Consider the following 13,716-nt stretch of genomic DNA (forward strand, 5'->3'; position numbering starts at 1 on the left):
GTCTTTAGTCTGTCTTTAGTTTGTCTTCAGTCTATCTTTAGTTTGTCTTCAGTCTGTCTGTCTTTAGTTTGTCTTCAGTCTGTCTTCAGTCTGTCTTTAGTTTGTCTTCAGTCTGTCTTTAGTCTGTCATTAGTTTGTCTTCTGTCTGTCTTTAGTTTGTCTTCAGTCTGTCTTCAGTTTGTCTTTAGTTTGTCTTCAGTCTTTTTTTAATGTGAAGTCTGTCTTCAGTCTGACTTTAGTTTGTCTTTAGTCTGTCTTCAGTCTGTCTTCAGTCTGTCTGTCTTTAGTTTGTCTTCAGTCTGTCTTCAGTCTGTCTTTAGTTTGTCTTCAGTCTGTCTTTAGTCTGTCATTAGTTTGTCTTCAGTCTGACTTTAGTTTGTCTTCAGTCTGTCTTCAGTCTGTCTTTAGTTTGTCTTCAGTCTGTCTTCAGTCTGTCTTTAGTTTGTCTTTAGTTTGTCTTTAGTTTGTCCTCAGTCTGTCTTCAGTCTGACTTTAGTTTGTCTTCAGTCTGTCTTTAGTTTGTCTTCAGTCTGTCTTTAGTTTGTCTTCAGTCGGTCTGTAGTTTGTCTTTAGTCTGTCTTCAGTCTGTCTTTAGTTTGTCTTCACTCTGTCTTCAGTCTGTCTTTAATCTGTCTTCAGTTTGTCTTCAGTCTGTCTTTAGTCTGTCTGTAGTTTGTCTTCATTCTGTCTTCAGTCTGTCTTTAGTCTGTCTTTAGTTTGTATTTAGTTTGTCTTCACTCTGTCTTCAGTCTGTCTTTAATCTGTCTTCAGTTTGTCTTCAGCCTGTCGTCAGTCTGTCTTCAGTCTGTCTTTAGTTTGTCTTTAGTTTGTCTTTAGTCTGTCTTTAGTTTGTCTTCAGTCTATCTTTGGTTTGTCTTCAGTCTGTCTGTCTTTAGTTTGTCTTCAGTCTGTCTTTAGTCTGTCATTAGTTTGTCTTCAGTCTGTCTTTAGTTTGTCTTCAGTCTGTCTTCAGTTTGTCTTTAGTTTGTCTTCAGTCTTTTTTTAATGTGAAGTCTGTCTTCAGTCTGACTTTAGTTTGTCTTTAGTCTGTCTTCAGTCTGTCTTCAGTCTGTCTTTAGTTTGTCTTCAGTCTGTCTTCAGTCTGTCTTAAGTTTGTCTTCAGTCTGACTTTAGTTTGTGTTTAGTCCGTCTGCAGAGTCGTGGTTCAGTCTTAAAGAAAGTCTGAGGTTCATTTCACTAAAAGCTCAGCCGTCCAGAGTCTTTGATTAAAGAGGACAGACGGATCAATGAGTCTCGCTGCCGGCTGGCTCTGATCCATCACATCCATCACATCAGGCCCAGGATACATTAAACCAGCAGCTGTTTACATCCAACATTTAGGTAATCTCTGCTCCAACCAATCACATGGGCCCACAGCCAGCTGGACTCTGCCGGTCCTTAGCTGATTCTCCTCCACCAGGTCCAGATCTGTCTGTTGAGCCCAAGAGACAGGTCCAGACCCAGACACAGGTCCAGATCTGTCTGTTGAGCCCCAGAGACAGGTCCAGACCCAGAGACAGGTCCAGATCTGTCTGTCGAGCCCCAGAGACAGGTCCAGACCCAGACACAGGTCCAGACCCAGAGACAGGTCCAAATCTGTCTGTCGGACAAAGAGACAGGTCCAGATCTGTCTGTTGGACCCAGAGACAGGTCCAGACCCAGACACAGGTCCAGACCCAGAGACAAGTCCAGACCCAGAGACAGGTCCAGATCTGTCTGTCGAGCCCCAGAGACAGGTCCAGACCCAGACACAGGTCCAGACCCAGAGACAGGTCCAAATCTGTCTGTCGGACCCAGAGACAGGTCCAGATCTGTCTGTTGGACCCAGAGACAGGTCCAAAATCTGTCTGTCGGACCTAGAGACAGGTCCAGACCCAGAGACAGGTCCAGACCCAGAGACAGGTCCAAATCTGTCTGTCGGACCCAGACACAGGTCCAGATCTGTCTGTTGGACCCAGAGACAGGTCCCAAATCTGTCTGTCGGACCCAGAGACAGGTCCAGATCTGTCTGTTGGACCCAGAGACAGGTCCAAAATCTGTCTGTCGGACCCAGAGACAGGTCCAGATCTGTCTGTTGGACCCAGAGACAGGTCCAAAATCTGTCTGTCGGACCCAGAGACAGGTCCAGACCCAGACACAGGTCCAGACCCAGAGACAGGTCCAAATCTGTCTGTCGGACCCAGACACAGGTCCAGATCTGTCTGTTGGACCCAGAGACAGGTCCAAAATCTGTCTGTCGGACCCAGAGACAGGTCCAGACCCAGACACAGGTCCAGACCCAGAGACAGGTCCAAATCTGTCTGTCGGACCCAGACACAGGTCCAGATCTGTCTGTTGGACCCAGAGACAGGTCCCAAATCTGTCTGTCGGACCCAGAGACAGGTCCAGATCTGTCTGTTGGACCCAGAGACAGGTCCAAAATCTGTCTGTCGGACCCAGAGACAGGTCCAGACCCAGACACAGGTCCAGACCCAGAGACAGGTCCAAATCTGTCTGTCGGACCCAGACACAGGTCCAGATCTGTCTGTTGGACCCAGAGACAGGTCCCAAATCTGTCTGTCGGACCCAGAGACAGGTCCAGACCCAGACACAGGTCCAGATCTGTCTGTCGGACCCAGAGACAGGTCCAGACCCAGACACAGGTCCAGATCTGTCTGTCAAGCCCCAGAGACAGGTCCAGACCCAGAGACAGGTCCAAATCTGTCTGTCGGACCCAGAGACAGGTCCAGACCCAGAGACAGGTCCAGATCTGTCTGTCGGACCCAGAGACAGGTCCAGACCCAGAGACAGGTAAATCTGTCTGTCGGACCCAGAGACAGGTCCAGACCCAGACACAGGTCCAGACCCAGACCCAGGTCCAGGTCCAGATCTGTCTGTCGAGCCCTAGAGACAGGTCCAGACCCAGAGACAGGTCCCAAATCTGTCTGTCGGACCCAGAGACAGGTCCAGACCCAGAGACAGGTAAATCTGTCTGTCGGACCCAGAGACAGGTCCAGACCCAGAGACAGGTCCAGATCTGTCTGTCTGTCCCAGAGCCCAGGCAGAGACAGGTCCAGGCCCAGAGACAGGTCCAAATCTGTCTGTCGAGCCCCAGAGACAGGTCCAGACCAAGAGACAGGTCCAAATCTGTCTGTCGGACCCAGAGACAGGTCCAGATCTGTCTGTCGAGCCCCAGAGACAGGTCCAGACCAAGAGACAGCCATGACGCTCTGGTCTCACCTCCTTACTGAAGGTATCACTTCAGTAAACAGCATCATGGGAAATAGGTTCATGCAGCAACAATGTGATTGGAGCAGAAATTAGGTAAAGTTATTGTGAAGCCTAAGTGACGTCTAAGCCCCGCCCCTCTTCTTCTGTCACCAGTGGCGATCTGTGACATAGGAGAGGTCAAAGGTCAGCTGATGTGATCGTTGTTGAAGATTGAATTAACTGAAGGTCACAATCATTACAGCACTGATGCATGCTGGGAAACATGGCAGCCTGCCAGTTTCCCAAAATGTTTCAGAGCGTAACCAACAGCATTATCTGTCACATACACACACTCACACACACACTCACACACACTCTCACTCACTCACTCACTCACTCACTCACTCACTCACACAAACACACACACAAGCAAAAACACACACACAAGCAAAAACACACACACAAGCAAAAACACACTCACACACACACAAACACACACACAAGCAAAAACACACACACACACACACACACACACACAGCAAAAACACACACACACACACACACACACACACACACACACACACTCTCACACACACACACACACACACACACTCACACACACACAAAAAAAACACACTCACACACTCTCACACACACACACACACACACACACACACACACACACACACACACTGTGTGTACACAGTCTGTAGTATAAAGTACTGACACAAACACACAGTCTGTAGTATAAAGTACTGACACAAACTCACAGTCTGTAGTATAAAGTACTGACACAAACACACAGTCTGTAGTATAAAGTACTGACACAAACTCACAGTCTGTAGTATAAAGTACTGACACAAACTCACAGTCTGTAGTATAAAGTACTGACACAAACTCACAGTCTGTAGTATAAAGTACTGACACAAACTCACAGTCTGTAGTATAAAGTACTGACACAAACTCACAGTCTGTAGTATAAAGTACTGACACAAACACACAGTCTGTAGTATAAAGTACTGACACAAACTCACAGTCTGTAGTATAAAGTACTGACACAAACTCACAGTCTGTAGTATAAAGTACTGACACAAACACACAGTCTGTAGTATAAAGTACTGACACAAACTCACAGTCTGTAGTATAAAGTAACCAACACACAGCTGCTGTTCTCCATCAGAGAGGTGGAGGATAATCCTACAAACAGTAAATAAATGTTTGACTCCATCAGAGAGAATCCAGCAGCTCAGTCACACTGGATTTATTTCACACAAAACACTACAACTACACAACTACACAACTACAACACAAGAAGAAGAGAGAGGAACAGAAACTGTCAACACTGAAGAGGAGACTCCAGAGATAAAACATCAAATATCATCAGTCTGATGTAACAGAGGGAAATAAATCAATAAATGAATCAGTTATTCTGAACCAACTGAAGAGTGTCTTTGTGTTTAAAGGTGAACCTCTGTGATTGATGACAGAACGGCTTTCTGCTTCACAAACACGTTCATGAACATAATGTACAGCCCACGGACAAGTTCAAGGTCATTTCCTGAGTTCATAACTCATAAGTCATATAGTTTCCCATTTAATTGTATCATATATATTTTATATATATATATATTTTTTATATATATATATATATATATATATATATATATATATATATATCCAGACCTTTGAATATATATATATAGTACCAGTCAAAAGTTTGGACACATTTTTATTTTTTCTACATTGTAGATTAATATTGAAGACATCCAAACTATGAAGGAACACATATGGAATTATGTGGTAAACAAACGACTGCTCAACAAACCAGAATATGTTTTATATTTTAGAATCTTCAAAGTAGTTGAATGAGAAGGAGTGTCCAAACTTTTGACTGGTACTGTATATAAAATATATATCTTAACACTTGTCAATCGCAGGCTTTTCACAGGCTTTTCAAAACAAACTGCAGTCTGAACTAACTGATGATGTTTCCTCTTCCACTGCACTCTGAATCTGTTCTGTATGTGATGTTTCCTCTTTCACTGCACTCTGAATCTCTATCTGTAATGTTTCCTCTTTCACTGCACTCTGAATCTCTTCTATCTGTGATGTTTCCTCTTCCACTGCACTCTGAATCTCTTCTGTATGTGATGTTTCCTCTTCCACTGCACTCTGAATCTGTTCTGTATGTAATGTTTCCTCTTCCACTGCACTCTGTAATGTTTCCTCTTCCACTGCACCCTGAATCTCTTCTATCTGTGATGTTTCCTCTTCCACTGCACTCTGAATCTCTTCTATCTGTGATGTTTCCTCTTCCACTGCACTAATCTCTTCTATCTGTTTTTCCTCTTCCACTGCACCCTGAATCTCTTCTATCTGTGATGTTTCCTCTTCCACTGCACTCTGAATCTCTATCTGTAATGTTTCCTCTTCCACTGCACTCTGAATCTCTATCTGTATGTGATGTTTCCTCTTCCACTGCACTCTGAATCTCTATCTGTATGTGATGTTTCCTCTTCCACTGCACTCTGAATCTCTATCTGTATGTGATGTTTCCTCTTCCACTGCACTCTGAATCTCTATCTGTAATGTTTCCTCTTCCACTGCACTCTGAATCTCTATCTGTAATGTTTCCTCTTCCACTGCACTCTGAATCTCTATCTGTATGTGATGTTTCCTCTTCCACTGCACTCTGAATCTCTTCTGTATGTGATGTTTCCTCTTTCACTGCACTCTGAATCTCTTCTGTATGTGATGTTTCCTCTTTCACTGCACTCTGAATCTCAGGCTGTTAAAACACATCACATCCATATCATCATCATCATGGAGGACTGAGTGTGACTGTGTGTGAATACAGGAAAACAATGTCACCTGACTTCTATTACATATTTGTGCTCGAAGATTTTTTTTCTCAGCAGTAGAAGAGTCGTCCTTCAAAGAAGACATGAGTGTGTTATTATTCAGTCAGTGTGCGATGTTACAGGAATAAATAAGAGAGGCTCATCTGTAACCTACTTAAGTTTAATACTGAATATAAATATTGCAGAAACAATTTTTGAATGAAGCAGAATTTGTGTTGATGAACGTGAACTGAATTCCTGACATACTGGAAACTGTTAGTTCTTGTTTGTCCCACAGGACCTGAACACATCGTCATTGCATGCTGTTCCAGAGGGTGTGTGTGTGTGTGTGTGTGTGTGTGTGTGTGTGTGTGTGTGTGTGTGTGTTTAATGCGGGGTCTCTAGCTGGTCTGGGGTCAGTCTGATAAGTTATCAGCAGTCTGTTTATCAGGCTGCAGAGACTCAAACGTGGACAGCTAATTATGAGCTTGTTAAGTCTCCTAACGAGGAAGTCTTAATGAGATTCAGTCTGACAGCTCATTCAGACTAAAACATCACAACAGGTTTCTGCTTATTAATAAAAGGTCAAACGCCACGACTCCATCAAATACAACTTCCAGAGTGCTTTGCTGAAGGCTTTCAGGAACACTTCATGGGTTTAATAGTCTGTTTGTGACAAATTATGTCTTTATATTTCCTGTAATTTGTCACTAATTCCAGCTCCATTTGTTCAACTAATTCCAGTTAATCACTGAAGTTTGTCTCAGTCAAACATCCAATTCAACATATGTATAAAATAAATCCTATATTTTACTAACTTGGGCTGAAATGGAGCTGCTATTTCAGAAAGAACAATTAATTAAACAATTAATTTTCCGCTTAAAACAAAGTTCTTTCCAGGAAACGTCCATCTCTAACGTTTCATAAGTGGTAATAGGTGTTTACCTGCAGCTCTAACGATCATGGAACTAGAGTTATATGTGTAACCACCAAGAACTGAAATATGGATGAAAACTTTTCAGTGACAACCACTAATCCTGTATTTAAAACATATTTGATATTTTCATGTAGCTGAATATCAATCTGTATACTAAGATAATGTTCGTTTACTCTTATGAGTTATTTCTAACTTTGTTTATTTGACCTTTGAATAGTTTTTTTTAGCTCTGGTGAATGCTTTATTGGTCAATTCAGTTTACAATGGTCTCGATGTGGACGTTAATGATTAATGTGAGTTCTGATAAAAAACAATCAGGTAAGAGGGTAATTTCACCAGGGGAAGTAAAACAAGTCGAAACCAGTTAACCCAGTTCACCAGGTGATGTGAACCAGTTTAAGAACTAAATATGTGAATAAAAGGTTTAAACTCTTTGACATCACGTTCTCCAGATGTTTAGATTTATTCCACTGATTAACTTTCATAACTCTCATATTGCTTGTATTACAGATGTTTAGATTTATTCCACTGATCAAACATTTAAAACTCTCATATTGTTTGTATTCCAGATGTTTAGATTTATTCCTCTGATGGGACTTTCATAACTCTCATATTGTTTGTATTCCAGATGTTTAGATTTATTCCTCTGATGGGACTTTCATAACTTTTATATTGTTTGTATTCCATATGTTTACATTTATTCCACTGATAAACTTTTGTATTCCAGATATAACTTTATTCCACTGATTAAACTTTCATAACTCTCATATTGTTTGTATTCCAGATGTTTAGATTTATTCCACTGATTAAACTTTCATAGCTCTCATATTGTTTGTATTCCAGATGTTTAGATTTATTCCACTGATCAGACTTCCATAACTATTATATTGTTTGTATTCCAGATGTTTAGATTTATTCCTCTGATTAAACTTTCATACTATTATATTGTTTGTATTCCAGATGTTTAGATTTTTACACTGATCAAACTTTCATAACTCTCATATTGCTTGTATTCCAGATGTTTAGATATATTCCACTGATCAAACTTTCATAACTCTCATATTGCTTGTATTCCAGATGTTTAGATATATTCCACTGATCAAACTTTCATAACTCTCATATTGTTTGTATTCCAGATGTTTAGATTTATTCCTCTGATCAAACTTTCATAACTATTATATTGTTTGTATTCCAGATGTTTAGATTTCTTACACTGATCAAACTTTCATAACTTGTATATTGGTTGTATTCCAGATGTTTAGATTTATTCAAATGGTCCTGACAGCTCATTGGCTCCTGCAGATGTCAGAGGTGAAGTATGTTTACTTTTCATGTCTTGGTCAGGAGTTGAATCAGGAACCAGTACAGTGATCATGTGTTCAGACACAAAATCAAAAGTCTCTCCAGCTGTTAAAGCCGACTGACAGCTGATCCGCCGTCATCAGAAACAAACGTTGCTTCAAGTGACGCTACAGAGGAAAGGACGTCTCATTTCTCTTAAAACACATTTCCTCGTTTCCTCTCTCCTCGCAAGAAGAAGAAGAAGAAGAAGAAGAAGAAGAAGAAGAAGAAGAAGAAGAAGAAGAAGAAGAAGGAGATGGAGAAGAAGTAGAAGAAGGAGAAGAAGAACACAAACATGTATCTTAGGATTCATATAGAAGATTAGGTTTGACGTGAAACACTGAAGAGACCAACCAAACTCCATTCATATTTCAGAGGTTTCATCAGGCTGGTTCAGACCACTGCAGTCAGACTATGTTTATGACTGATGATGATGATGATGATGATGATGATGATGATGATGATGATGATGATGATGATGAAGAAGAAGAGAGGCAGAGACTGAGCCGGAATAAAAATCTGTTGCTGATCGTCTCTGACCTGAGGAAAGGAATCTGTTCTGTAAACATCAAACAGCAGCTGCTCTTCCTTCTGAGTCTCTGAGTCTCTGAGTCTCTGAGTCTCTGAGCAGATGTTGAGTTCCGTCAGAGAATCTCTGAAATCAACCACAAGCAGTGAAACCACTTCAAACACTGAAACACTGATTTACAATCAGCTGTTTGTGGATTCACGAGTTCAGCTGTTCACGTCTGTCAGTCATTGAGACTAAACTAGAAATCTGATCACAATCATCCATGAATAATATGAACCTCAAAGACAGTCACATCATAAATATGTTTCTGTCCCATTTCTGAAGCTCTGAATGATATTCATTCCACCAGCAGGCATCAGAACTCCTCTATAATGTAAATACATGAAGCTCTGGAGGTAAAGGACTTCACCAGCAGACATCAGAACTCCTCTATAATGTAAATACACAAAGCTCTGGAGGTAAAAGTCTTCACCAGCAGACATCAGAACTCCTCCATAATGTAAATACATGAAGCTCTGGAGGTAAAAGTCTTCACCAGCAGACATCAGAACTCCTCCATAATGTAAATACATGAAGCTCTGGAGGTAAAAGTCTTCACCAGCAGAGAGAGGAACAAAGGACAAAGTTGTCCCCAAGAAGACGGTGTGATCATCCAGAAGAAGTCTATCACTGTTAATACACACGTATCCACACTACTGAAGAACCTCATGACTTTAAATGGGACTTCATATCGGTAACTCTCTCTCTCTCTCTCTCTCTCTCTCTCTCTCTCTCTCTCTCACACACAAACACCATATGTTGTTTTGACGGACTGACGTTGCCACATTGAGCCACAAGAGGCTTTGGTATCAACAGCTTCATAAGCATTGATTTGGCATTGTTGTTATTGAGTTATTTTGTTAAATGTTTTTGTTTGTTGCTGTTTTACATTAGCAACACTGGAACTGATATATGGGGATGAACACCGACCAGCAAGGGGATGGTCCTTGGACCCAGAAGAATTAGGACTGTCCACAACCACCCAGACTCTTTCTGACTCAGCCTACCTCACAGGACTTTACCACGAGGGAAACTAAGCCTAGCTTACTGTTTTTATTTTGCTCCTCAAAATCTCTTTGGCTTCTTTCGATGGGTTGTCAAAGTATTTATGTTGACACTGCCCTGTTAAATAAAAGTTAGTTTGAATTATATCCTTTCTAAGTTGTTTATTGCTTATGTCGCATAATTTCCATAATAATATATGGATATATATATATATATATATTCAGTATACTGAAGAAATACATAAATATACTGTATTGTACAGAAACATTCTTTACAGTGTAAATTTTCTTATCTGATAATATTTCTCTTCATGTCTTCTCTAGCTCCTCTCACTCCTTTCACTCCTCCCACTCCTTTTTCTCACTCCTCCTCCCACTCCTGCTCTAACTCCTCTCACTCTTCCTCTCCCTCCTCTCCTTCCTCTCACTCATCTCACTCCTCCACTCCCTCCTCTCCTCCTCCTCTCTCCTCCTCTCACTCCTCCTCCTCCTCACTCCTCCTCTCCTCTCCTCCACTCCTCCACTCCCTCCTCTCACTCCTCTTCTCCTCTCACTCCTCTCCCTCCTCTCACTCCTCTCACTCCTCTCTCCCCTCACTCCTCCTCTCCCTCCTCCTCTCCCTCCTCCTCTCCCTCCTCCCCTCCTCCTCTCCTCCTCCTCTCACTCCTCTCTCCTCCTCTCCTCCTCCTCACTCCTCCTCTCACTCCTCCTCTCACTCCTCTCACTCCTCCCCTCACTCCTCCTCTCCTCCTCTCACTCCTCACTCCTCCTCACTCCTCCCTCCTCCTCCTCACTCCTCCTCACTCCTCCACTCCTCCTCCACTCCTCCTCCTCACTCCTCTCACTCCTCCTCCTAACCCTCCTCCCTCCCTCCTCCCTCCTCCTCTTCCTCCTCCTCCTCTCCTCCTCTCCTCCTCCTCCTCCTCCTCCTCCTCCTCCTCCTCCTCACTCCTCCTCCCCCCTCCTCCTCACTCCTCCCTCACTCCTCCTCCTCCCCTCCCTCCTCCTCCTCCTCCTCCTCTCCCTCCTCTCACTCCTCCTCTCCTCCTCCCTCCCTCCTCTCACTCCTCCTCTCACTCCTCCTCTCCCTCCTCTCCCTCCTCTCACTCATCAAATGCTCACTGGGACAAAAACAAACAAACAAACAAACAAACAAACAAACAAACAAACAAACAAACAAACAAACAAACAAACAAACAGCTCTCCACTCAGTCAGTATTTTACACCTTACAGAAACCTCCAGACTTTAAATAGGTCAAGGTCAAACCAGTAAGCCCAGACACAGACCGGGGTAGACCACAGCAGACACTGGTGGGGGTCCAGAGAGGAGGGGTCGTACCTGCGTGCGGAGCGGCTCTCCGTGCTCAATGACGCTGAGGAACGGGATCTCCAGGGACGAGGACAGGAAGTCCACCTGTAGCAGCTCCTCCCGGCTCTGCGGGAAGGCGAGGACGGCGGACACTCCCTGCACCACCAGGCCCTGACACACGCACCGGAGCAGAGACTCCGGGTCCGCGGCGGCCGGCTGTCGGGACACCAGCTCCACACTCAAGTTGTATGGCAGAAAGTTGTCCCGGTCCCGGTCCCGGTCCCGGTCCCGGTCCCGGCTCAGCGCAGCCTGGACCCGGACGCGAGCCGCCCGCTGCGCCGGGAGGAGCGCAGCGACGCGCACCGTGTGTCCGACCTGAGCCAGGAGGAGGCACGGCTGAGGGTGGAGGAGGCACGGCGGGACGAGCAGGAGCTGTATGAGGAGCGAGGAGAGGAGAGGCCGGGACCAGGAGGAGGAGGAGGAGGAGGAGGAGGAGGAGGAGGAGGTGAAAGACATTCTGCTGCGCTCTCAGCATCGCTCTGCCGCTCCTCCGGTTCTCCTGCTGCTGCTGCTGAGAGGAGACTGAGAGGAGACTGAGAGGGGAGGAGGGAGAGGAGGGGACTGGAGGGGAGGAGGTGCAGAGGAGTTAGTGACTGGAGAGGAGGGGGGAGGAGGAGGGACGAGGGGAGAGGAGGTGCAGAGGAGTTAGTGACTGGAGAGGAGGAGGAGGGAGGAGGGAGGAGGAGAGGACTGGAGGGAGAGGAGGTGCAGAGGAGTTAGTGACTGGAGAGGAGGGGGAGGAGGAGAGGACGAGGGGAGAGGAGGTGCAGAGGAGTTAGTGACTGGAGAGGAGGGGGAGGAGGAGAGGACGAGGGGAGAGGAGGTGCAGAGGAGTTAGTGACTGGAGAGGAGGGGGAGGAGGAGAGGACGAGGGGAGAGGAGGTGCAGAGGAGTTAGTGACTGGAGAGGAGGGGGAGGAGGAGAGGATGAGGGGAGAGGAGGTGCAGAGGAGTTAGTGACTGGAGAGGAGGGGGAGGAGGAGAGGGGGAGAGGGGAGAGGAGGTGTAGAGGAGTTAGTGACTGGAGAGGAGGGGGAGGAGGAGAGGACGAGGGGAGAGGAGGTGTAGAGGAGTTAGTGACTGGAGAGGAGGGGGAGGGGAGGGAGGTGCAGGGAGTTAGTGACTGGAGAGGAGGGGGAGGAGGAGAGGACGAGGGGAGAGGAGGTGCAGAGGAGTTAGTGACTGGAGAGGAGGGGGAGGAGGAGAGGACGAGGGGAGAGGAGGTGCAGAGGAGTTAGTGACTGGAGAGGAGGGGGAGGAGGAGAGGACGAGGGGAGAGGAGGTGTAGAAAGAGGAGAACCGGAATCCAGGGAGCAACACGTTTCACGTCTTTGTGTCTGTTTGCTTTGAATGAAGGTTATTCAAGGTCGACAAGTCAAATTTAGTTTCTTCTTTTATTCACGTTGTTCATCAGAAGATCAATAAACTAAATATGAATTCACTATATATCTATAAACTGTACATCTATAAACCATTAACTATATATCAATAAACTATAAACTATATATCCATAAACTATTTATCAATAAACTATATATCCATAAACTATATATCAATAAACTATAAACTATATATCTATAAACTATAAACTACATATCTATAAACTATAAACTATAAACTATAAACTATAAACTATATAAACTATAAAACTATAAAAAACTATATATCTATAAACTGTACATCTATAAACCATTAACTATATATCAATAAACTATAAACTATATATCCATAAACTATATATCAATAAACTATAAACTATATATCTATAAACTATAAACGACATATCTATAAACTATAAACTACATATCTATAAACTATAAACTATAAACTATATAAACTATAAACTATATAAACTATATATCCATAAACTATATATCAATAAACTATAAACTATATATCTATAAACTATAAACGACATATCTATAAACTATAAACTATATATCAATAAACTATAAACTATATATCTATAAACTATAAACTACATATCTATAAACTATAAACTATAAACTATATAAACTATAAACTATATAAACTATATATCCATAAACTATATATCAATAAACTATAAACTACATATCTATAAACTATAAACTACATATCTATAAACTATATATCAATAAATACATTTATTCACACACTGCACCGCTACAAACGTCACTGGATGTTTGCTGCAGTGACGTTTCTACGTTCTGATACGAGCATCACTATTCACACACACTGCACACAACAAAAGAGCATTTGATTTAAATGTACAATAAAATGTACGGACTCACCCGTTAAGCCAAACGGCGTCTCGTTCAGCAGCTCAGTAGAGCTTCAAATGGATATTTCACGCTTTCACAATAATTTACTGTGTATGTGAATCTGTGTTTACGACAACAAATCAAAAGTTACATTGTAAACATGAGTAACATTAAATACATTTTAAAAATATGGAATGATGTTTTTAAAAAACGAGACAAAGCA

The 13,716-nt window shown here is 43.2% G+C and overlaps 1 protein-coding gene across 1 annotated transcript in view; it reads right to left on the minus strand.

The window, feature by feature from the left end:
• Positions 1-11,707, minus strand: part of grin3bb (glutamate receptor, ionotropic, N-methyl-D-aspartate 3Bb) — a 36,063-nt gene extending 24,356 nt beyond the window's left edge. Inside the window, 1 exon segment of the mRNA XM_054603197.1 lies at positions 11,222-11,707. Within this exon segment, the coding sequence (XP_054459172.1) occupies positions 11,222-11,707 (486 nt within the window).
• Between the last annotated feature and the right edge of the window lie 2,009 nt (positions 11,708-13,716).

This window comes from Anoplopoma fimbria, chromosome 8 (assembly GCF_027596085.1).
Source record: "Anoplopoma fimbria isolate UVic2021 breed Golden Eagle Sablefish chromosome 8, Afim_UVic_2022, whole genome shotgun sequence".
In the NCBI taxonomy this organism is placed as follows: domain Eukaryota; kingdom Metazoa; phylum Chordata; class Actinopteri; order Perciformes; family Anoplopomatidae; genus Anoplopoma; species Anoplopoma fimbria.